The 20570-nt window shown below is 47.2% G+C and overlaps 9 protein-coding genes across 14 annotated transcripts, besides 1 other annotated feature; 5 read left to right on the top strand and 4 right to left on the bottom strand.

The window, feature by feature from the left end:
* The first annotated feature begins 73 nt into the window (after positions 1-73).
* CG5339 (uncharacterized protein) lies at positions 74-1424 on the top strand. Its single transcript, NM_138002.4, has 3 exons — positions 74-265; positions 321-605; positions 663-1424. Exons 1-3 carry the CDS (start codon positions 173-175, stop codon positions 1200-1202), a joined length of 918 nt encoding a protein of 305 aa, NP_611846.1. The 5' UTR covers positions 74-172; the 3' UTR covers positions 1203-1424.
* CG17658 (uncharacterized protein) lies at positions 1323-3257 on the bottom strand. The gene is made up of 2 exons (NM_138001.4): positions 3136-3257; positions 1323-3075 (listed from the first exon to the last, which is right to left on the bottom strand). The coding sequence occupies exon 2, from the start codon at positions 3055-3057 to the stop codon at positions 1621-1623; it is 1437 nt and encodes a 478-aa protein (NP_611845.2). The 5' UTR covers positions 3058-3075; positions 3136-3257; the 3' UTR covers positions 1323-1620.
* Positions 3258-3332: 75 nt separating this feature from the next.
* Positions 3333-5254, top strand: Upf3. 2 transcript variants are annotated; one of them, NM_166629.2, is made up of 3 exons: positions 3333-3645; positions 3703-4845; positions 4902-5254. In NM_166629.2, the coding sequence occupies exons 1-3, from the start codon at positions 3553-3555 to the stop codon at positions 5142-5144; spliced, it is 1479 nt and encodes a 492-aa protein (NP_726375.1). In that variant the 5' UTR covers positions 3333-3552; the 3' UTR covers positions 5145-5254. The 2 variants fall into 2 exon arrangements, with proteins under 2 accessions (NP_726375.1, NP_611844.3); NM_138000.3 differs by having other exon boundaries at positions 3471-3645.
* DNAlig1 (DNA ligase 1) lies at positions 5143-7808 on the bottom strand. Its single transcript, NM_137999.3, has 6 exons — positions 7708-7808; positions 7588-7650; positions 7242-7532; positions 6549-7181; positions 5868-6493; positions 5143-5814 (listed from the first exon to the last, which is right to left on the bottom strand). Exons 1-6 carry the CDS (start codon positions 7722-7724, stop codon positions 5201-5203), a joined length of 2244 nt encoding a protein of 747 aa, NP_611843.2. The 5' UTR covers positions 7725-7808; the 3' UTR covers positions 5143-5200.
* A 235-nt stretch (positions 7809-8043) lies between these two features.
* Positions 8044-9556, top strand: DCP1 (Decapping protein 1). Of its 2 annotated transcripts, none has more exons than NM_137998.3 (1): positions 8044-9556. In NM_137998.3, exon 1 carries the CDS (start codon positions 8128-8130, stop codon positions 9244-9246), a length of 1119 nt encoding a protein of 372 aa, NP_611842.1. In that variant the 5' UTR covers positions 8044-8127; the 3' UTR covers positions 9247-9556. The 2 variants fall into 2 exon arrangements, with proteins under 2 accessions (NP_611842.1, NP_001163282.1); NM_001169811.2 differs by having other exon boundaries at positions 8044-9268.
* Positions 9543-11347, bottom strand: CG5597 (uncharacterized protein). Its single transcript, NM_137997.3, has 4 exons — positions 11194-11347; positions 10256-10446; positions 9918-10195; positions 9543-9839 (listed from the first exon to the last, which is right to left on the bottom strand). Exons 1-4 carry the CDS (start codon positions 11240-11242, stop codon positions 9575-9577), a joined length of 783 nt encoding a protein of 260 aa, NP_611841.1. The 5' UTR covers positions 11243-11347; the 3' UTR covers positions 9543-9574.
* A 2532-nt stretch (positions 11348-13879) lies between these two features.
* PHDP (Putative homeodomain protein) lies at positions 13880-15184 on the top strand. Its single transcript, NM_079110.3, has 3 exons — positions 13880-14284; positions 14380-14573; positions 14842-15184. The coding sequence occupies exons 1-3, from the start codon at positions 14008-14010 to the stop codon at positions 15031-15033; spliced, it is 663 nt and encodes a 220-aa protein (NP_523834.1). The 5' UTR covers positions 13880-14007; the 3' UTR covers positions 15034-15184.
* A 208-nt stretch (positions 15185-15392) lies between these two features.
* CG4882 (uncharacterized protein) lies at positions 15393-17503 on the top strand. Of its 2 annotated transcripts, NM_001299862.1 has the most exons (4): positions 15393-15502; positions 15801-16205; positions 16260-16599; positions 16733-17503. In NM_001299862.1, exons 2-4 carry the CDS (start codon positions 16003-16005, stop codon positions 17408-17410), a joined length of 1221 nt encoding a protein of 406 aa, NP_001286791.1. In that variant the 5' UTR covers positions 15393-15502; positions 15801-16002; the 3' UTR covers positions 17411-17503. The 2 variants fall into 2 exon arrangements, with proteins under 2 accessions (NP_001286791.1, NP_477377.1); NM_058029.4 differs by lacking the exon at positions 15393-15502 and having other exon boundaries at positions 15920-16205.
* TM4SF (Transmembrane 4 superfamily) lies at positions 17460-20123 on the bottom strand. Of its 3 annotated transcripts, none has more exons than NM_001274230.1 (5): positions 19362-20123; positions 18508-18696; positions 18260-18445; positions 17966-18166; positions 17460-17889 (listed from the first exon to the last, which is right to left on the bottom strand). In NM_001274230.1, the coding sequence occupies exons 1-5, from the start codon at positions 19425-19427 to the stop codon at positions 17653-17655; spliced, it is 879 nt and encodes a 292-aa protein (NP_001261159.1). In that variant the 5' UTR covers positions 19428-20123; the 3' UTR covers positions 17460-17652. The 3 variants fall into 3 exon arrangements, with proteins under 3 accessions (NP_001261159.1, NP_477248.1, NP_001033968.1); NM_057900.4 differs by having other exon boundaries at positions 19362-19813; NM_001038879.2 differs by having other exon boundaries at positions 18508-19813.
* Positions 20124-20537: a mobile genetic element.
* Between the last annotated feature and the right edge of the window lie 33 nt (positions 20538-20570).

The following is a 20570-nucleotide window of genomic DNA, read 5'->3' as shown; positions in this document are numbered from 1 at the left end:
CGATATACCTTTACCAATCGCATTCAGCTGATCAAAGTGCAACTCTGCAATCCAGCCCTGGAAAAATACCGTACTCCAGTTCTTCAAACTGGAAAAATGATGGCACAACTAAGTTAAACACACAGAAGTAGAAAATGTAAATAAAAGCACAATTATAGACTATTCTGTTAGCATGGCTGTGTATCGTCCCCGCGGCACCCTGGCCAGGGTAATCCACGCCAAATTCCACAACGACAACTCTCTGGAGGACATAGACACTCGGAAGGTAACTCGAAATCCCGAAACAATATGATTTTTCCTAAATTCTGGATGCATTTCAGTGGTACTGCCTGAACCACGAGCTGCCGCCGAGATTCCAGTCCAAGTTCGTGCCGCTCGAGCCGGATGCCACCACCGTGAGCTGGCTGGAGCGCACCAAGGCGCTTTCGGCAAACATCTGGACCCACTTGTGGCACGCCCTGGCTCGCTCAATCCTGCAGTTCTTCATGACCCAGACGGACATCAACGGGTTCCTGAAGCGCGGCTCCATGTTCATACTGTCCGAGGAACAGTTTCGCAAGCTGCTAGTAGCAGGCGGCTTTCAGCCTGCCAGCGGTCAAGAACCTGTAAGATGAGTAAAAGCCTTTAGTCTTGACCACTACTCATCTGCCATCATATCGTAGGTCACGTTGCTGGATATCGGAGCCGGGGACGGTGAGATTTCGCTGCGCGTGGCCAACACCGTTTCCGAGCTGAGCGGAAGTGCCGGGCTGCGGGTCTTCGCCACCGAGGCCAGTTGGACCATGCGCGATCGGCTGAAGAAGCTGAACTTCAACGTAATCACCGAGATAGACGGTCTGCAGAACCTGGAATTGATTCTGTGCCTCAACGTATTGGACCGCTGCTTCGATTCATTCAAGCTGCTCGAGGACATTCACCTGGCACTAGCTCCCAATGGTCGAGCAGTTGTGGCCTTAGTACTTCCCTACATGCACTACGTGGAGACGAATACCTCGCATCTGCCGCTGCGCCCGCTGCTGGAGAACAACGGGCGACAGGCGTCGTTCGAGGAGGAGGCGGCCAGGTTTATGGAGCTGCTGGAGAACTGTGGCTACCGCGTGGAGGCATGGACCAAGGCGCCGTACTTGTGCGAGGGTGATCTCCACCAGTCGTTCTATTGGTTAATCGATTTAATTGTTGTCATTTCCAAGAAGACATTCTAGATCAAAGCTTCCACATCCTAAAAAGAACCCTTCTGAAGTTATTGTAACCGTTTTCCTCGTAGAGTTAAGTGGCTGCATTGAGAAACTGAGCATTTATACTTATTACAAATGTAGGCTATCAACTAGTTAAACAATTTATTCTTAAAGAATTACCAAAAATGTAAATGGATAAACAAACATGTTTAAATTAAAGGGCGACATTCAAAGCCGCGTTCGAAACTGAATACTGTTCTCGATATTATCAACTAATTGTAGTTATTCTACAGTCTTGGGTAGTTTTAATGCATCTAACTTGATACTTGTGGCAGTAATCAGGTAACTTAGAATATGTATTTGACGAGCAGCTGTTTAATAACAAATGTCAGTATTGTCGAAGGTATTATGTGTACTAAACTAAGCCTTATATAGTCTTTGGTAGTCATTGGCATTTTTTTTTGCTTGTGAAAATAACCTCGAGGTAGTTATTGGCATACACAATCCTCTCGGTATCTTCTGGTGCTGGATTGTGCAGTGGCAATATTTCACGATAGGGATTGCCCATTATATTGTAGGCTCTCTCGATGGCAATCTTGCTCTTCTCAGCGGACAATGTGATGGCCGCGAAATCGGAAATTGCCTGAGCCCTTGAAATCGAAGTGTAGCAAATGGGAACACCAAAAGATCGAATAACACTTGACAAGCAAGGCTTCCATTCGTTTTCGAGTGGAACCTTCCTTTTCATATACCTAGAAATTCTCTGGGTTACTTTACCGACTCCGAAGAAATCGGGTTGCATGATGAGAATCAAGGTGGGATCCACATTTAGAATACAGGAATATTGTGAAAATGACAGGGGGTAAAAGCATTTCACCACGGTTTGTTCAAAGCTCCTGTCGCTGAATTTGATATCCACTTGGTCGATGCGCCCAACGGTTCTTCCAATGAAGTGTAATTCCAGATTACGAATGCTTGGGTACTGCAGGAACAGAAAACGCAGGTGCATGTCCTCGAAGTAGCGCAAAGTGTCCTCGGTGGCGCCGGCCACGTAGACTATGACAGCTTTATTCGGATCTGGGACCCAGGAAATGTGCGACAGGGCCAGGCACAGACTTGCGATGCCGCTGAAGGAGGAACAGGTAGCGAATAGCTGGTACGATTCCAGATCGGTCCAAGGAGTGTCGCTGATCCGTATGTCGGTGGCTTCGGTGAAAGCCTTGATTAGATTAGACTCTTTTAGTGGGCAACTGCGGTAGAAGTCCTTGATATTCACTAGACAGTTCAACTGACGAAACGGAGTGGCAATCAGAGCCAGGGTCTGGCAATCCTCCGGGGTGTGATAGCCCCTGACTAGGCGTTGGTGTGCCGCGGAGCAGAAGGCCACTCCGGCACATCCTTCACAGTCCTCGAGAGCTTCAGTGCTGAAGCACACATCGCACACGGCTGGGTTGCCGATTAGCTGATGCTCCCGCTGATTCAGTGGTCTGCCCAACTTGGCCAGCAGGACCATCTTTAGCTGCGAAATGACGAGCTGAAGCTTCCTGCGATCGGTGATTTGGCCGAGCAGCTTCAACGGGTGATCGATCTTCATGGACTTCTGCAGATCCCTCAGCACCTCGCAGAGTGGCTTGTGTTCTTGACGATCCGCCACGAGATGGGACAGGCTGCAGTATCGCTGCATATTGCAGCCTCTGCATATCACGCTGGGCTTCACATGTGCTTTCTCCAGAAGCGTTTGCAGGTGAGCAAGGTTCTTTTCCACCTTGTCCGATTCCTTGGTGAAACCTTGTATCAATTCTGTCCAAGTCCTGCCCTCATCGGAGACGCAGACGAAGCACTTCAGAAAGGATCCCACTGGTGGATCTACCGGCGCCATCATTTTGCAATGCTCAGATTCCTGAAAACGATGTTACTGCATCATGTGTCAAGCTCTCTAGAATGTCCATTTACTCATTACCTTGACCAAGTTTCCTTTTATTCATTCAATTCGAGCATTTAATGTGCCAAAACAGTCGAAACTGTTTAAAAGTTGAGCATGATATCTGCGTACCGGTCAAAAAAAGCGCTCTTGCAATGTGGATTTAAAGAACTAGTTCCAAAGATCTAGATACCAGAGCCTTGTCGTAATTGCCAGAAATGGCACAGATATTTCAAGTTCTACTTTCCTAATATTTGGCTAACTAACTAAGTGACTAACTTCTTTGATAGAATCTATTTTTTTTTACTAGAATAATTGGATATAGGTTCCACTTGTGAACTTTAGAATTTCTTCTAGTTCGAGCCGAAAGTGCCATCTCTATCGGTTCCACATCATGTTTGCATTTGTTGGCTTTTCGGCTTTGTTTTGATTTTTGTAAATAAAAAGGAACAGAAAATGGCTGAAACTTTTGCCGAGGAAAAGCCCAAGGAGAAGTCCAAGGCAAGCAGGCGCAAGGACAAGAAGGACAAGACCAATCAGATCGTTAAGGTACCGTCCAGACTGTCTTAATCCCACGATCCTCCGAAACTAATGCATTCATTGCAGATTGTGATGCGGCATTTGCCGCCGACCATGACGGAGGCGCAGTTCCTGGATCAGGTGGGTCCTTTGCCGGAGAACGACTCGTATTACTACTGCAAGGCAGACTGGTCGCTGGGCCAGGAGGCCACCTGTCGCGCCTACATCGATATGTCCTCCAAGGACATAGGCGAGGTGGTGCAGTTCCGGGATCGCTTCGACGGCTACGTCTTCGTCGACCACAAGGGCGTCGAGTACATGGCCATCGTGGAGTATGCTCCCTTCCAGTGCTTCCTTAAGAACAAGGCCAGGAACGACGACAGCAAGGTGAACACCATCGAGAGCGAACCCCACTACCAGGAGTTCATCAAGCGGCTGGCCCAAGAGCGCGAGGAGGCGAGTCGCATGGGCGACGTCAAGATCGACTTCAACTTCGAACGGCGAACAGAAGAGAAGGTCAAGTCTACACCCCTCCTGCAGTACCTGGCCAACAAGAAGGAGAAGCGCCGGGAGGAGGCGCGCAGGCGGAACGAGGAGAAGCGGAAGCAACGCGAGGAGCAGAAGCTGTTGCGATTGGCAGCGCAGTCGGACGCCAGCAAGCTTAAGGAGGCCGAAGGAGGCGGCGGAGGAGGAGACACGAAGAAGCCAGCCAAAAAGGATGTCAAAGATCCGCAGTCATCTGGATCCCAAGCCAATGATGCCAAGGCCTCGCGCTCCAAACGACGAACGGAGCGGGATCAGAGGCGACGCGAGGAACACGAACAGCGTAAGCTAGTCAAGCGGGACAAGAAAAAGGATGACGGCCAGGGCAAGCAGGACAAACAGGACAAACAGGACAAAGGCAAGCCATCCAGCGGCAAGCAGAACAAAAATTCAAAGTCCATGGACATCGTTATCTTGAAGAAAGCAAACAAGCCAGAATCAAACGAGAGTTTGGACGTGCCATCCACTTCTAACGCTGCGGAGGCCTCGAAAGAAAAGCCTGCGACTGAAAACACCGAGACACCAGAAGCTGCTGTCAAGGTTTTTACACCGGCTGCCAGAGGTGGTCGCAAGGAAAAAAGAACCGGCGCAGACAAGCAGCCAGCAGGTTCCGCCCACGAAACTGCAGAGGAAGCCATCAAGGCTGCTCAATTTCGAGCTTCAGAGGAGCGGCGCATTCGGAATAAAGTGGGTCTCACCTATTACCCCCCTCGACATTTTACTAACCCGCTTGATGTTTACAGGATCGACCATCGATTGCCATTTACCAGCCCAAAGCCCGAATTCGTGCATCAGATGAGCTGCCCCAAGGTGCAGGCGGCAAAGATGGCTCGGATGGAGAGGCTTCCGTGGTGGAGGAGAAGACTTCGAAGAGGAACAAACGCCCCAATCGGCGCAACAAACCCAAACCGAAGGAGGTGAAGGAGTGTGAGCTCGAAACTCGTCGCTTCTCCAAATCCTCCGAGAGCAGCACCAGCGTCAAATAGCGATAACAGACTTTTATTGTTAAATAAATCGTGTACACATGGCTGGAGCAGACCGGTCAGTAGAACTCGTCCTCCATCTCCATTTGTGTGCTCGACTTTTGATTATTTTTAACCTGATCCTGCGACTGGTACATGTGGGCCACCTGATTGGCGTCCGTTGCGTTTTCGCTATTCTTGTCGTCGCGTATCCGAATGAACCGAGGGAATCTCAAGGAAATGCCCCGCTCTCCGTCCACAATGCCAATGGCTGCTCGGTGGATCGGACTGAGCGACAGATCCGCGCATTTGACTTCCCACACCTGGACCGGTTCAAACCAGTGATCGGGCTCCAGGCTGGGGTCGTATCTGTAGTAGGATTTGGCGGCGCTGGTCACATGTTTGCCCAAAAACTCGGAATGCGTTTGCAGGTCCTCATCAGTGAAGCCAGTTCCAATCTTGCATATGCTCTGATACTCCTCGTTTTCGGTGTCATAGCAGGCAAGCAAAAATCCTCCGTAGGTTCCAGTTCGCCGGCCCTTGCCTTTGTAGCCACCAATGACCACCAAATCGAGTGAGTCGCCCACATTGGATAGGTAGTCCTTCTTCAATTTCAGCCAGTTGCGGGATCTCTTGGCAATCTCATAGGTGGCCTCCTCATCCAATGTTTTGACCATGAGGCCCTCGCAATTTCCTAGTGAAATAAAGCTTAAGTAAACAACTTTTAGGTTGGTTGGCAGGGCAAACCTTTGATAGACTCCTCCAGGAACTGCTGCACTTCGTCTATGTCATTGGTGTCCAGAGCAGTGGCGAACTTCCACTCGCCCTCGACCTCTTGAAAGTGCTCCAACAGGAGCTTGCGACGCTCCGACAGGTTTTTGGTCACCAGAGCAGTGCCATTGATGTACAGCAGATCGAAGATGTAGACACAGACTTGGACCTTGATTTCCTCGATATCAACGTTCTTCCGTTTGCGCGTGCTGAGCACCTGAAACGGCAGAATCTGCTTGCGCTCCACATCCCAGGCCACAATTTCGCTGTCTATGATGTAGGACTTTACGTCGCCCTTGAGCAAGGCAGTGCTCCTGGCAATCAAATCCGGATATTTTGCCGTGTTGTTCTCGGAGTTGCGCGAGAATATGCTGATCTCCCCCTTCTCGTTGCGGTGGATTTGGGCCCGCTCTCCATCGTATTTCCACTCGCAGGTGATTTGCATGCCGCCGAATCTCTCAAATACCTCATGGACCCCCTTGGTGGGCTGGGCGAGCATGGGCCTCAGCGGCATGCCGGGATGCATGGGGCAGCGTTCCTGCAGCTCCTTAATATCGTACTTTAGAATGGCCGGTATAATGATATCGTAGTTGGGACACTGACTGCAAAAGTTCGTTAGCATCTGAATTATTAGCTGGTTCTTAAGTTAGTTCTTACCAGTATGCAGTTTTCAACAGCAAAGTGGTGTCGACTATTTCATCCTTATACACATCCGGCACCTTGCTAGCCTTGCAATCATCGATGTGGTTCTTTTTCACCAAACCAATGGCCAGCGCTGTGAGCAAACTCTGCTCTGCAATGCCAATTCTTAGCTTGCCAATCAATGAACGGATAAAGAAGCGAGCCTCCGACGATCGACAGGCCACAAACATATTGTACACCAGGTCCATTTTCGACTGACCGGATAGCTTGGCTATTTCGCGTAGCTTCCGGAACACATCCCTCACATTCAGAGGCGCTGGCTGGAACATCATGCGCTGTGAAACGCGCGACTGCTCGGCCACGATGCCCAGATCCCCGGTTAGCTGCGTCTGCGATTTAATGTGAGCCAAATTACGCCCCGTTGCCTTGCAAATGGCCTTCATCAAGGTGGTCTCGGCAACGCCCAGCTCCAGTCCCTCGTAGGCGGGCGCCAGTTGGTTGATGCTGAGGTAGACGCTGGGCACAAGATCCTCCGGACTGACCAGCATCACAGAGCAGAAGAAGTTGCTCAGCGTGTCGATCATCTTGAGCCGGCCTTTGGTCTCCTCGATTACTTGAAATGTGCGGGCCAGTGCCAAGTAGGGAGTGCTGGAAAGTGTTTCCTTTGATATAATTCGCCTTGGAGGCTCAAAATCCTGCACTACTTACACCTTTTTGTCCTTCCAGTAGGCATTCTTGAGCGGATGATAGGAGTCGGCGGATGGATCGTAGTTTTCCACATCCTCCTTAGTAGCGGCAGTGGAGTTGAGACCTATGGTTGTGACCTTCTTGTCAGTGGTCTTGTCATCGACTTCCTTTGGTTCCTTCTTAACATTTTTCACCGGACTTGTCTTCTCCTCGGAATCCACAGACATAGGTTCTACCTTGGGCTTAGTTTCCGGGGAGGCACTTTCGCTCTTGATGTGGGGTTCATCTGGGAGTTCGGTCTTCGCATCAATCCTATGATTTGTCGAGGAATTTAGTAATGAAACAAGAAAACAGCGGCACCATTTACTTAGGAACTTTCTTGGGCGGCGAGGGGCTGTCGGTGGCATCGGATTTCTTCTTGAAGAAGGAGCTGAAACGGGGGATTGTTAGATTGGCAATACTTAGCATTTGTTAAATCGTAAATTACGTTATAGACTTTTGCATTTTGTGGCAATTCTGTGTTCAAATAAATACAAATTGCAATGCAATTAGTTCCCGCCAGTTTCTAGAGCTGGTCTTCAGTATCGATATATTGAAATGGAAATGCTATCGAAGTTGAAAATTTTATTAGTAAACATAAATTAAATGTTTATGCTACATAATTGAGAAATATTATTACGTACAATTGTGGCCATTTTTATATGCAAGTCAATCGACTTAATATTTCTCAAACAAATCATTAATAGACAAAAGGAAGAGTTTATTGTCATTCGGTGTGACCGCAGCACAGTCGTTGATAAACACGGGAAAACATCCACGGGGCAGTGTGACCAGAGCGCCGTTAAATTCACAAATAATTGCAATTCGCAATAGCACAGCCAAAACTGAAGATTACATACAATTTACAATGGCCGACGAGAGCATCACGCGAATGAACCTGGCGGCCATCAAGAAGATCGACCCGTACGCCAAGGAGATCGTGGATTCGTCCTCGCACGTCGCCTTCTACACGTTCAACTCGTCGCAGAACGAGTGGGAAAAGACCGATGTGGAGGGAGCCTTCTTCATATACCACCGCAACGCGGAGCCCTTTCACAGCATCTTCATCAACAACCGACTGAACACCACGTCCTTCGTGGAGCCCATCACCGGCAGCCTGGAGCTGCAGTCGCAGCCGCCGTTCCTGCTCTACCGCAACGAGCGCTCGCGCATCCGCGGCTTCTGGTTCTACAACAGCGAGGAGTGCGACCGCATCAGCGGCTTGGTGAACGGGCTGCTCAAGTCCAAGGATCAGGGAACGAATGGCCAGGCCCAGCGTCACGTCTCCGCGCCCCAGCAGCCAAAGCAGGACAGCAGCCAGCCGGCCAGCATATTCAACATGCTGACCAAGGCCCAGAAGGACTACAATGCCCAGGTGAGCGGCGGGCAGCCGAAGACGCCTTCGGCGGAGAACGTAACGGCCGGCAATGTGTTGAAGTTCTTCGAATCGGCCAAGCAGGCCACGGCAGAGTCACTGTTCCACCGCGTCCAGCCGCTCTCCGTGGACCAGCTGGAGAAACAGCAGCGGGCAGCCACGCCTGGCGAGGATCTGTTGCCCCCGGCAGGCAGGGACAATCACGAGAGCCGGCTGTCGCCCTTCCAGAAGATGCAGCAGCTTAACATTCAGCTCCTGAGCGACCTGAAGATCGGTAAAAGCTACGCTACGGCTCAATCTCCGACAGTCGCCCCGTCCTCGTCGGCGCTGATGGCCAACGACGATGCCGGCAAGTGCTTGCGGAGACTGCTGGCTGGCGACAAGCCCGGGCCGGCCCTCATGCCGCCCACCATGTTCGACGCGCCCAACAACGGCAATCCGGAGCCACAGCAGCCACAGCAGCCACAGCAGCCACTGCTGAACTCGACGCAGTTCGTCCAGGCCTTCACGTACCTTATCCAGAACGATAAGGAGTTTGCCAACAAGCTGCACAAGGCCTACCTGAACGGCTGTTCCAATCTACTGCTGGACTCCAGCTCCACATATCAATAAACAGAAATATTCAACATTTCCGAATTGCAGCCCATATTTTCATTTGTTCGCATGGAGTTCGAGTTCAAGCCGAGTTAATTTACAAAATGTAATAGCTGTAAGCCGACAAGGGCAGTCGTAGATTTAAAATCTAGAAGCCCCGCCGGAGAAGGACGGCATCCATTTCCAGAGCAACCTTAAGAGTTAACTAACGTAGTTGGTTTTGTGAAGTATTCGTATTTATTTACAAAATGGTTAACTAGGCCGAAGGGGCGTAGAAAAGGTAGTTGAATGGCAAACAGAATTCAATAAACATTAATTTAGTAACAATAAATAACAACGCTTTTATTTAGGCCAATACCTTCAGCTTGCAGAGCAGGTAGTACAGAAAACAAAACAGCCACAGGCTGAAGTCGACGTGGCTCCTGCCCGCCGCCGCGGACGTGGCCACCGTGGTCAGGTTCTTGCCGTATCCCTCGAAGGACACCACGCACTGGTAGGCATCGGGATCGTCGTCGGTGTCGTAGGCCGCCACCACGGCGCTGCCATCGAAGTATCCCTCCTCGTTCTCGTACACCATGGGCTCCCGCTTCACCACGTCCATGTCGTTGGATCTGTAATAGGAGCGGAGTTGAGTTGGGACGTTGTTTACTACAAGGCTGTCTTACGACAAGGCAGGCGCTCGTCCTTACATTATCGTGATGGTGGGCCTGGGATACACGTTCGTCACGGTGCAGTTCAGCTGCGTCTCATTGTGGATCGTCTTGTGGGACAGCTCCAGGGTGTAGTTCCTCAGGTCTATGACCTGAACCCTCTGGTGGCTGGAGAAGGTGTTCAGCGAGGTCTGCACCACGCACTTGTAGTCGCCGGTGGTGGCGATCGTGGGGTTGATCAAAGCCAGCGAGCTGTACTGCTTGCTCGGCTCCGTGGAGCTCTCATAGGTGCTGTCAATCTCGTTCCTGAACTCGGGCTATCAAGGAGGGGAAAGCGGTTAGTATCTTAAGCGCACCACACCGTTTGGTTCACTCACGATGGCATATGGAGGTGTTCCGAAGATCCACTGGTATATGGACTTGTCGTCTCTGTACCATTTGACGGTGATGAACTTCGGGCTCTCCTCCACCTCGTAGTCGCAGTCCAGGATCGTGGGCTCCATCTCCTCGTTCTGAAGGACTATAATCTTGTCCTCGGACTCATCCCTCGTGGGATAGCATAGCGCATCTGGGGGAGAGCGAATATTACTGATTAGAACGCAGAATTCAGAAACGAAACGAAAAGCTTTTAGCACGACGAGGTCTCGAAATTACAGAACACGCGCGGTATTATTTGGAATATATGTACATATGCAGCACAGGCAAATCCAAAACACATTGTACACAAAAATCTATATAATTTGGCGAAAGCGTATATTTACGAGAAGCGAAAACGCGATGAGCGGATGCCTGTTTCGTTTTAAAAATAGACACTAATAACAAACAAAAGCTAGAAAATTGAACATTTTTCATTCGGCAGTTTGTCATCATGTGTGCCAAAATTCTGAAAACTCTGTTCAATTTTATTAGGTTCCTTTCGCTGGAATCTTTTGCTTTCCACTTAGCATCTATTGCTCCGACTTCAAAACCACTGGCGCTTTTTCCACATTGAAAAACATATAGTTTCGAACACGAATAATTGCACGTAAAATCCTTCAGCCCGTTCAAATCCACAAATTAAAGGATAATCGAATCTGCACATATTGTTTATATATTGTTTATATATTGTTTATATTCCGTTTTAGCACATGTTAACTCAGAACCGAATGTGGATATACGTTCGTATTTATAGATATCCGATTTGTCATTATTTTTCTCAAGGTTTGCGCATTCGAAATTCGTTTATATGCGCCTTCCGAATGATTTCATTTCTTAATTTAAAAATCGCGTTTCCCATATCGGTTGCTGGCTGGATCGCCACAGGATCTGGCTGTACCTCTGTGGAGCAGTCCGATGGCCAGAATGGCGATCAGCAGGGTATCCATAACGGTCACTATCCTATCTACACTTCCACTTCCACTCGTATGCCAGACTTCTCAACCGATCCTAACTCAGCGGTCCGCTCGGCATGGTACAACTAAGGCAACTAAATGCTCTTGGCCGCCAGAGAACCGAAAACTGAAAACCGAGAAATGAGGAACGAGAGCTCTTGGCCAAGACCACGCAGCGTAACCAAACGAATTCGAATTTAGCCGAGATAATGCCGGCACTTCCTCTCCGGCACACGATCCTCCTACCCTAACCCTCCTCCTCCTCGCATAGCCCGTGCCACTTGACTTGTGCGCGACTCTCGGAGCACAAGCACGATCTTTGCATGGACATGTGGGGAGATCGCTCCGCAGCTGGCCAGGCACCACCACCAACCAAGTCGCCCTGCATGTGTGGGGGTTGGACACAACCTTTCCGCTTCGATACTCTCCGCTGCTCCTAGCTGCCGTTGACTATTTGAAAACCAGTTGGCCGCCCAGCTGAGGCGCACTCCTACAACTAGGGATAGTCGAGGGTAACATGCAAGACCGTTAAAGGACAGGGGGTGTCGAGCGTAGTCCTTAAGGACCTTTTCTTCTTCTCGACCGAAGTTAAGGGCTGTTGTAACGATTGGCGTTAATAATATGCTGTCTCCATGGCAATAGGGATCATTAACATTCCTGTAATTCTGTTGAAATTCCGATAGAAGGCATTTTTAAGTCGAATTTCTCGAATTTGTTTACAATTGAATAAATCTTAGGGTATTAGCCGTTCAGTTACTCATAGGTTTAAGTATATCCATATGCTTGAGTTTTTGTAAAGACTTAGTTAGTCGTTCCAACTCGGTGATTAGCAAAAGAAAAAGCCTTCACTATACCAAGTTAGTGTGTAAGTGCAACACACACCTATGCATGATAAACCCTTTTTCTTTACTTTATGTTTTCCAAACTAACGTTAGTTGTTTTCAGAATGACTCAATAGAACCTGATACTTGTTCGATGCATGTAGTTCCAGGCTCATTTGCACCCACAACTAGGTTGAAACCTACTTAAACTAGCTTCCCATTTAGATGCTCTATAACTAAATAATATGTTGCTGTTTTTACAGGATTTTCGGGGTGGGTTTGAGATCGGGTTAAGCAAACAATGCAGGTGGGTTTCGTTCAGGTCGATCACCTCCAACATCTGGTTACTATACTATTTATTAAATGTAAAATGAGTTCATATCTTTGCGTTTGATACAATTACAATTGGAAAGGTTATAATTTTACACATATATTGGATATATTTTAACCTAAAATGTAACACAGTAACTTATTCCAAAACTTTCGGAATGTCGTAATGTTGTATTATTATGATTGCCATAACAATTCTCCGATTTACATAGACTTGCGATTTAAGTAATGATTACTACAAAGTAGAGTTTCTTTTTGCACGAGTGTTAGTTTGAGCATGATGTGCATCTATTAGGTGGCTTTGTTTTCCTAGAGACTTAGTCGTTCCAATTCGTTGATTAAGAAAAGAAAAGGCTCACTCTACCATGCAAATGTGTAAAATCCACAAAGGCAACTAAGACCATTTTTCAACTGGAAAAAGAGGCACATTCTAAACTTTTACCTCGTATGTTTGACTAAACTGATCCCAATGAAATTGTTTCCGAAGATAGATACATTGAATTTGGAACTGTTTTTCTTTGAAAATTTAACTAAATGGCTTCAGCACATGGAACAACCAGCCTATCCTATTAGCAATCCAGCATTAGGGTGTCCAAAAAAAAAAGGACTTCAGCGCAGAGTAAATAAAAATTAGGCAGGACTCTGATTAGCAGGAATTAACTAATCGAAATAATCCGCAGAGCAAATAATTGTTTCCGAAAACAGGGGTTGTATCCTGCCAGTGACTTTAAACAATGTTTCAATCAGCCCAATGTTATAAACAAGAAAAGATAGTAAGGTGTCTCTTATCCATTGTGTGCGGTACAACACCATTTGTTTTATCAAGTTGGCGAAGTGCTGTACTCGTGATGACGGACTGTCCGATACCCTTTCCATTTCATATATGAAGTTTAAATATATTTTATAATTTATGTTACTTTGGCTGTTCCTTAAGAGTTATTGCAACGTAAAGAGGATTTTCATTTTTCTTACTTTTTATATTATCCCAGAGAAGCATTTCCTTTAATCGCTCAGACAGGACATCCCAGCGTCATGGTTGCCCGATAAGCCAATTTAATCTTCTGAGTGTTGCTTTTTGAGGCCTGTGAAAATTGGTGCACTCAAAGAAAAGTTCGCTTAAAGATGGAGCTTGGAAAATATTCAGATTTTGAAGAAATATTCATTGAAAAGAAGATTTCTGAGTGAAGATTAGATCAGAGCCAACAGACAGCGATGCAATCAATGAAATTAAAACCAAAACCAATTCTTTAGACATGCTGTGACAAGTCAATTGGGGAAATGCGGTGAATTTTCGCGCAGTGCACGACACGCGCCGGAAAGTCAGATTTCCACCCCTATGTCGAGTGGAGCTCGTTAGGACCGCCTCCAAACGCGGAAACGAATGAAATTTTCCGTCCCGCTCTCCCGAGACAAGTGCAGCATCCTTGTTCGTCCAACGTGGATGTCCTGTAGTTGATACAATCGTAATCGAAGCTTATTTATTCAAGGGCAGTTAAAAGTGTGTGCGGCCGCGGAGCTACTATAACTATGTGTTTTATGGCCGAATGACTCATTAGCGGGCTGTAAAATTTCAATCGAGTGCCGTGTGTGAATTTACCTGCAGATGCGATGGAATTTTCACTGCTCAACAAGGCGAACTTCGACAAGGATTGTTTGTACACCGCGAACTCGGAGTTCTACAACAGCGGCGCCAATGGAGGAGGACTCTCCGTGGCCAATCACATAAATCACTACAACCTCATGATTGACTCCAGTTACAAGCTCTGCGCCAACGAGTCCGCAATCCGGGGTTCCCTCAACCAGGAGTCGAGCTTATTGTTCTCCAAAATCACCACTGTCTCCGAGTTTTACCCGGCCACCCATAACATTGGCTCCTACAACACGGGTAAGTACAGTGGCCATCAGTTCCACCTGCAGCCAGTGCACCTGGATGGATCGATTATGGATTGTAATCTTGAACCAACTCTCACCTCGCCATAGACTTCCATTTGAAGTCCTATGGAGACGACGGCTTGAGCCTGACCGACAAATCAAAACAGAGGCGCATTCGCACCACTTTCACGTCCAACCAGCTGAACGAGCTGGAGAAGATCTTCCTGGAAACCCACTACCCAGATATCTACACCAGGGAAGAGATCGCATCCAAGCTGCACTTGACGGAAGCTCGAGTTCAGGTGAGGAAAACTAATGAGATTGAATTGCTGGTTAAGTGAGTGGGTAGTTTAGGATACACATATTTCAATAATTAACATATAACAAATAATACTTACATAATATAATATAACTATTGAAAAGAACTCGATCTGCTGTTGATAGGTTCAAATATTATAGGTTTCTCGAAGCCAGCTTACAATCGAAACGAATTTAGTCATATCCTGTTGAAGGATACAAAACGACTTAGTAATCGAAATTAAAAAAAAAAAAAACCATTGTGTGTTTTAGGTCTGGTTCCAGAACAGAAGAGCCAAGTTTCGCAAGCAGGAGAGGCATGCCATTTACATAATGAAGGACAAGTCGAGCAAATTGGATGGCCGGAAGAATCCTGTAGCAGGATCGAAATACCTGGGCCCATCTCTCAAGGGACCCCAGAATGGCCATGGCCGTCAAATGAAATGCTTATACGATCAAATATAGAATCCACTAATATCTATGTAAATATTAGTATACATTTTGATGAATGCAGTTATTTTGATATTATTTTTACTGACTATTTGGAGCGAATTGCGTTAAATAAATAAGATCTGTGTAACACTTTGCTTGTTTTCATATCATCCGGGACAACTGGCTTAGCACCCTTTTGAGGGCTCAGCCGGCTAAGCCTGTGGGAAGAAAAACAAGGACTTGAATGGGGGTTGAAGGGTCACCATCTACAAGTACCAAACCTCACGCCCTTCAGGGGTAAATTGTCATCCCATTATCGGGTGGAAAAAGTGGATTGGATCGGCATTAGGGCGTGTAATCAGTTGATGGTGGCGATTCGGTGCGCTCAATATAGCAATTGTTGTGGAGTGCCCACCGCAGGGATTGGCGGTGAATACCTTTCAGATCTAATTAACAAGATCAAGATTGAATTGCAGTTTATTGAAATCATATGTGCCCAGATGTATAACTTAATATTGCAATTTATAAGTAGTGCCCGCCTTTCAACACCCTCGAATGATTTTAATAAACTGTGAAATCGTTGTTCATTTTACATTTTTCTACACTTCATTAGTGAAACGTATATACAGATATTAAATATATACATAAATATACAAATATCATTTAGCCTTTTAACTATATATAAAACGTACTCTTCCGTTTTTTAAATAGTTTTGTTGCAATTTGATTTGATTATTTTATGTGTTTTTTCATTTAGAATAAAAGAATTCAAATTAATTATTTTATTCAAATATTCCAAGGACATTTTCAATTCCATCGTTCCCGGAAAAAGCAACATATTATAAGTCGAAATACCCTCAATGCTTTCGAATACGAAAATACCGCTATCTGCGGTATTAACTGGCGAACGCGCTAGGGATTTTGTTGCTCTTTTGGCCAGCTGCATGTTATTTGTTAATCGGCTGGTTATAACACTTTATGAATTAAAAAAGACAATTGACAATGCTGCGATCGAGGATTTCCTGCGCACTGCCACCCAGGAGACTGGTGTCCTACTTCTCGGCGGAATTCAACAAGGTGGCGCACGAGGGACCGGCTAAATTCGCCGCAGGCAGCAGTCATGCCGTAACGAGTGTGGATTTGGATGTGTTCGTCAATCCGGATAACCGTCCCATGGACCTGGTGGACCGGCTGCTCAAGCTCAGGTGGGTGCGGCCATATTGGAAGTAGTGTCCCTACTCATAAGATAACTCTTGCAGGAAACAGAAGGAGGCCAGTTTGGTGCCGCTGATTCCCAGTGTCTTGGTCAAGCAATTGCTGGACTCCACCAATCCGCAGGAGACGATATCGGTGCTCCGTAATCCCATCCAGTACGGGCTCTTTGTGGACCAGTTCTCTGGCTGCTTCCTGTTGGACTTCCTGCTGCACAATGGCCACGCGGTGGAATCTGCCCAGCTGGCCACTATTCTCGTGGACAGAAACTTATGCAACAACGAGTTGCTGGAGTCCCTGGCCCTACAGTCCTTCTGGTCCTTCGCCAAGGAGTTCAAGCCCTTCGAGTCCTCTCAAGTTCAACCTCCTGCCAAAAATGTTGAAGTGGTAAGATGATTTTCGATAGTGGCTGAATTATCAGCTAAGCGGCTGGAAACTTTATTCACTCATAAATAGCTATTTAAGATTTTGTTCATTTTGGCATTTTACCAAGTTTACTAATCATACCTGAATTTGCTAGGAAAAAGTTCGCGTGAAGTTCATTCGCAATTACCCCGACGACGCCAGCGAAAATACCGAAGAGAAGAAACTGGGTCGCGCCATGGTTCGATTGGGCTCCGGCGAAGGGTCCTTGAAAGAGCTGAAGCAGAACGTTGCCCTACTTGGCTATGTCCTAACCGGACAAGTGCCCGAGGCCTCCAGCTTTCTGGCCTCGAACTCAGCTGCCCTGCACAAGGAGACTCTTTTAGCCGCACAGAGCATAGTTGAAAGCCTCAAGCTGGAGGGATCCGAAGAGCTGCTGAAGTCCCTGCAGGAAGCCGTTGAGAAGAGTAGCAAATCGAATGCCATTCAATCGCTACTGGAGAACAGCGTCAAAGCCAATGTGCAGAAGTTTGAGCCCAAACTGCTGGCCGACTACGGCGAGTCGTATCAGGAGTGGGCCAAGAAGTTTGAGGCAGCGGTGCAGCGACAACTGGATTCGCAGAGCGTGGAGGAGCGTAAGGCCACCATCCAGAAGACCCTCAGCGAACTGGAGGCGAAGCGGCAGAACCTGTGGTTCTTCGAGAACCGGGACGACATCGACATCCAGATCTACAAGAAGAAGGTCTACTATCCCAAGCGCTGGTTCGGCAAAAAGAAGAAGCCCAAGGCAGCAGACACCTTCTATGTGCCGCCGACTATCACGCACAACGGCTAGTGGACAACCCGTGGACCCACGACAACTCCTGGCCACAAACAAGTTAGATCCAATTGTTTTTAAGCTTTAATTAAACTACTGGAGAGTTAATCCAAATTCAAATGTTGTTTCTTTTCTCGAACGTTAAATTGTTTAAAATTACCATAACGTAACATTGAGGGTCACAGTTATATTCATTCCATCTCAGTTTACAACATTTTTTTTATACTTTTTCTTTGGAGTTTCCATAAATTTTTGCATCCTTAAAAGCTAATCGTCTGTCATTTGTGCATGGCCGAGGGCAGAGCAGTTTTTAAAACCCGCTGCCCGGGTGCTGAAGGGGATAGATTGATGGGCGAGGGCATGTCGTGCCTCTTGTCCTGTATGGTCAGGGGCAAGAACTGCTGCTGCTTCTTTTTCCGGTTCATGTTCATGGGATGGGTGTTGTCGTTCTTGCCGAACAGAATGGTCAGGTGGACAGCACAGAAGATTCCCAGGCTCTGTGCGAATTGGTTTTCAATTTATTATTGGTCAACTAACTGAGAGTTGAGAGAGAATCCATTGGGGGGGACTCACCTGGAATATGGCTATGATGGCAGCTCCGAAGGCGGTGATCAGCAGGCGGTTCCTGATCTGCTCCGATACGACGGCCAGGCATCCGCGCTTGTAGTGGGTATCACATGCTGACTCGTAGGCGTGCTCCGGGCGCGAGCAGCAGGACCAGGGCAGCGAAAGTCGGCGGTAATCGAGAGGTCCGTCGACGCCGCAGCATTGCAACTAATGGGTAGGGAACGGGGATGAATTGGAACGCCATCTCTACGTTAGGATACCCCAAAACCACTAGATTTACATAGCCCGCTCTTGGCTCACCTGCGACTGCATCCTATTCCACAGATGTAGGTTATCCACCTTGGTGCGCGAAAACTTGTCTAAGAACTCGACAAAGGAGTCGTCGATGAAGATCTCCACGGAAGTGGGCAGGTTCTCCCTCATGGCCAGCGACCAGCCGCAGATGATGAACTGAACACAGATGCAGGCAACCAAAAGGGCGGCAAACTGCGTGAATCCAAAGGATACGGGTTACGATGGAACTGAAGTAGGCCTAACATGACCATTACCATTCCCAGCAGGCATCGCTTGCGTTGATTGGTGGCCTGGCAGCCCATCCAGCAGAGGATGAAGGTGACGGGTCCCAGGCAAAGCAGGATCGCGGCCGGAGCCCACAGCTTGTTCTGCACAATTCCATAGTAGACCGAGTGACCCCAGAGCAGGGATGTGCCCAGGAAGATCTGCGCAGCTCCAGTCAGCTGCAAGGGAGTAGAGATAAGGATACGGATGAGGATTACGGGCGCTGCTCTTATCACTGCCTGCTGATTTTCATCTCAAGGCCCCGCACTCTGGGTGTCCTTGGACGCGGCCTCAGCTGCACCGTGTGTATTCGGGATGCGCCCTGCACCACGTAGTATACACCATGGATACTGTGGCAATGGGGCCTACTCCCTTTTGACGTCACATGCCAAGGAGCCCCATGTGCACGCATGTGTATACTTGTGCCTATGTACTTAGCGCAGCTTTAAGTAGCTCAAGGTCGCCGCAAGTCGGGACCAGAACGAACGCAAGGCATTATCCTGCCAGCGATGTATGATTTGTGTACGATGTATGTTACTGATGTAGAAATGCACTGGCGGGTGTGTATCAATAGTGTTATCTACATGGGTAGAATTGACTTACTTTCAGAAACTAATTAACTCCGTTTGTCGAGACAAAAGGGTGTATTTGGGTGTCTCTTTCATTGATGTCTTTTGAAATATGCAAATATGAAAATCTGGAAATCTTCGCGACCCACAAACAATCAACATACATAAATACGTACATACATACAATACATTCGAGTGTGAGTACAATGTAGGCTTATGTAATTTGACAAGCATGTAGTTGTGGCCCCGTTTGGGCGCACAGCAATGCAACTTACCGCTAGGAGCACCACATAACTGTAAACCAAATACTTAAAACATTTAATTTTCTTCGGCAATGCCATCCTTTCCCGTTATCCTCGCTGCTCGCTCGCTGTCCCTTTCCCGCAATCACTGAACTACCGTTAATAAACCGAATCCGACTGCGATTGTGTGCATATGTCGCCGTGGGTATGGGTATGGTATGGGTATTGGTGCTGGTGTGCGTGTGTGTGGACTTTCGATCTGGAGCTGGAGTTCTTGGGCCGAATCTCCGGATTCAGTTTCAGATATAGATTCCGATTCAGATTCCTATCTTGCGGATGCCTGTCTTTAAACACCACATAGTCGCGGGCCTCAACTCGCGTTCCCGACTGATCGGATGCAATTTTTAACTAAAAATAACAGTTAACGTTAACTCCGAGCGACTCGAAATCGTCCGCAGTCGAAAATACGCATTCGACGGTCTGACCAGTTGGCTCCTTGTTTTGTTATACTTCAGCGACCAGCAGTGCGAATATTATCTATAACCGTCGCCTCGCTTGCGAATCGCGATTCCGATGACAGCGCCACTCGGGCGCCAAAAGCCGTTACTTTACGAAAGCGGAGTTTAAACAGTGCTCCATTTGCTGCTAAGTTCGGGTATTTCGCAAATTATCTCTGTACGTACGTATGCTTGGTAAGCTTCAATGACTGATTTATATCGTATGGGGTGCTTAATTGATAAAGTGAACTTTTAATTATTTTTAAAAATATATCAAATAGAATGTTATAATTAATATAGTAAAATTGTTGTTTTATTTATGAGTCGAACTAATGTCCCGTCAGTTGACTAAGGACAACGCCAAGAAATAAAAAATAGTTTTTAGGAGAAATAGTTTCACGACTTTATTCTTTGGATCTCAGCTTAAGACTAAAAATCAAATGCAAATTGGATTGAGGAGAAGCCTCAGTATTTGAACAATATTTGTATTTCGGGAGAGCCTCGCTCTTGGGTTCTTAAGATTAGGTAGCGTTGAAAGAGGGCAGTCAAATCTGCTTAGGTCAGGCTTTAGGATGTTTACAAGAACGGCTGCGCTGCCAAAGATAAACGAATGCTGCGCAGCTGGGATACGTTATGGAAAATTACTAGAGTGCATTACTGATTTCTTTGAAATAATGGAAGTGGCTGGTTTGGACCACCCAAATACGTCACTATATATATTTTATATAGCACACACAACAAATGA

Source organism: Drosophila melanogaster, chromosome 2R (assembly GCF_000001215.4).
Source record: "Drosophila melanogaster chromosome 2R".
Lineage (NCBI taxonomy): Eukaryota > Metazoa > Arthropoda > Insecta > Diptera > Drosophilidae > Drosophila > Drosophila melanogaster.
The sequence above is the reverse complement of the archived record's forward strand: the minus strand, read 5'-3'. Positions and strand labels throughout refer to the sequence as shown.

Excerpts from the sequence above, each read along its gene's own strand:
- CG17658 (NM_138001.4), bottom strand. The coding sequence starts at position 3,057 with ATGATGGCGCCGGTAGATCCACCAGTGGGATCCTTTCTGAAGTGCTTC.
- CG4882 (NM_001299862.1), top strand. The coding sequence starts at position 16,003 with ATGCTGCGATCGAGGATTTCCTGCGCACTGCCACCCAGGAGACTGGTG. Across the intron at positions 16,206-16,259 it reads GACCGGCTGCTCAAGCTCAG|GAAACAGAAGGAGGCCAGTT; the intron begins GTGGGTGCGGCC and ends TAACTCTTGCAG. Across the intron at positions 16,600-16,732 it reads CTGCCAAAAATGTTGAAGTG|GAAAAAGTTCGCGTGAAGTT; the intron begins GTAAGATGATTT and ends TGAATTTGCTAG.
- DNAlig1 (NM_137999.3), bottom strand. Across the intron at positions 6,494-6,548 it reads CTGTTGAAAACTGCATACTG|TCAGTGTCCCAACTACGATA; the intron begins GTAAGAACTAAC and ends GAACTTTTGCAG. Across the intron at positions 5,815-5,867 it reads CCTGGAGGAGTCTATCAAAG|GAAATTGCGAGGGCCTCATG; the intron begins GTTTGCCCTGCC and ends TTATTTCACTAG.
- Upf3 (NM_166629.2), top strand. The coding sequence starts at position 3,553 with ATGGCTGAAACTTTTGCCGAGGAAAAGCCCAAGGAGAAGTCCAAGGCA. Across the intron at positions 3,646-3,702 it reads AGACCAATCAGATCGTTAAG|ATTGTGATGCGGCATTTGCC; the intron begins GTACCGTCCAGA and ends CATTCATTGCAG. Across the intron at positions 4,846-4,901 it reads AGCGGCGCATTCGGAATAAA|GATCGACCATCGATTGCCAT; the intron begins GTGGGTCTCACC and ends TGATGTTTACAG.
- CG5597 (NM_137997.3), bottom strand. The coding sequence starts at position 11,242 with ATGGATACCCTGCTGATCGCCATTCTGGCCATCGGACTGCTCCACAGA. Across the intron at positions 10,447-11,193 it reads CATCGGACTGCTCCACAGAG|ATGCGCTATGCTATCCCACG; the intron begins GTACAGCCAGAT and ends GCTCTCCCCCAG. Across the intron at positions 9,840-9,917 it reads AGGCCCACCATCACGATAAT|ATCCAACGACATGGACGTGG; the intron begins GTAAGGACGAGC and ends CTCCTATTACAG.
- PHDP (NM_079110.3), top strand. The coding sequence starts at position 14,008 with ATGGAATTTTCACTGCTCAACAAGGCGAACTTCGACAAGGATTGTTTG. Across the intron at positions 14,285-14,379 it reads CATTGGCTCCTACAACACGG|ACTTCCATTTGAAGTCCTAT; the intron begins GTAAGTACAGTG and ends ACCTCGCCATAG. Across the intron at positions 14,574-14,841 it reads TGACGGAAGCTCGAGTTCAG|GTCTGGTTCCAGAACAGAAG; the intron begins GTGAGGAAAACT and ends TGTGTGTTTTAG.
- TM4SF (NM_057900.4), bottom strand. The coding sequence starts at position 19,427 with ATGGCATTGCCGAAGAAAATTAAATGTTTTAAGTATTTGGTTTACAGT. Across the intron at positions 18,697-19,361 it reads GTTATGTGGTGCTCCTAGCG|CTGACTGGAGCTGCGCAGAT; the intron begins GTAAGTTGCATT and ends ACTCCCTTGCAG. Across the intron at positions 18,446-18,507 it reads AGCGATGCCTGCTGGGAATG|TTTGCCGCCCTTTTGGTTGC; the intron begins GTAATGGTCATG and ends GGATTCACGCAG.
- DCP1 (NM_137998.3), top strand. The coding sequence starts at position 8,128 with ATGGCCGACGAGAGCATCACGCGAATGAACCTGGCGGCCATCAAGAAG.
- CG5339 (NM_138002.4), top strand. The coding sequence starts at position 173 with ATGGCTGTGTATCGTCCCCGCGGCACCCTGGCCAGGGTAATCCACGCC. Across the intron at positions 266-320 it reads AGGACATAGACACTCGGAAG|TGGTACTGCCTGAACCACGA; the intron begins GTAACTCGAAAT and ends GATGCATTTCAG. Across the intron at positions 606-662 it reads CTGCCAGCGGTCAAGAACCT|GTCACGTTGCTGGATATCGG; the intron begins GTAAGATGAGTA and ends ATCATATCGTAG.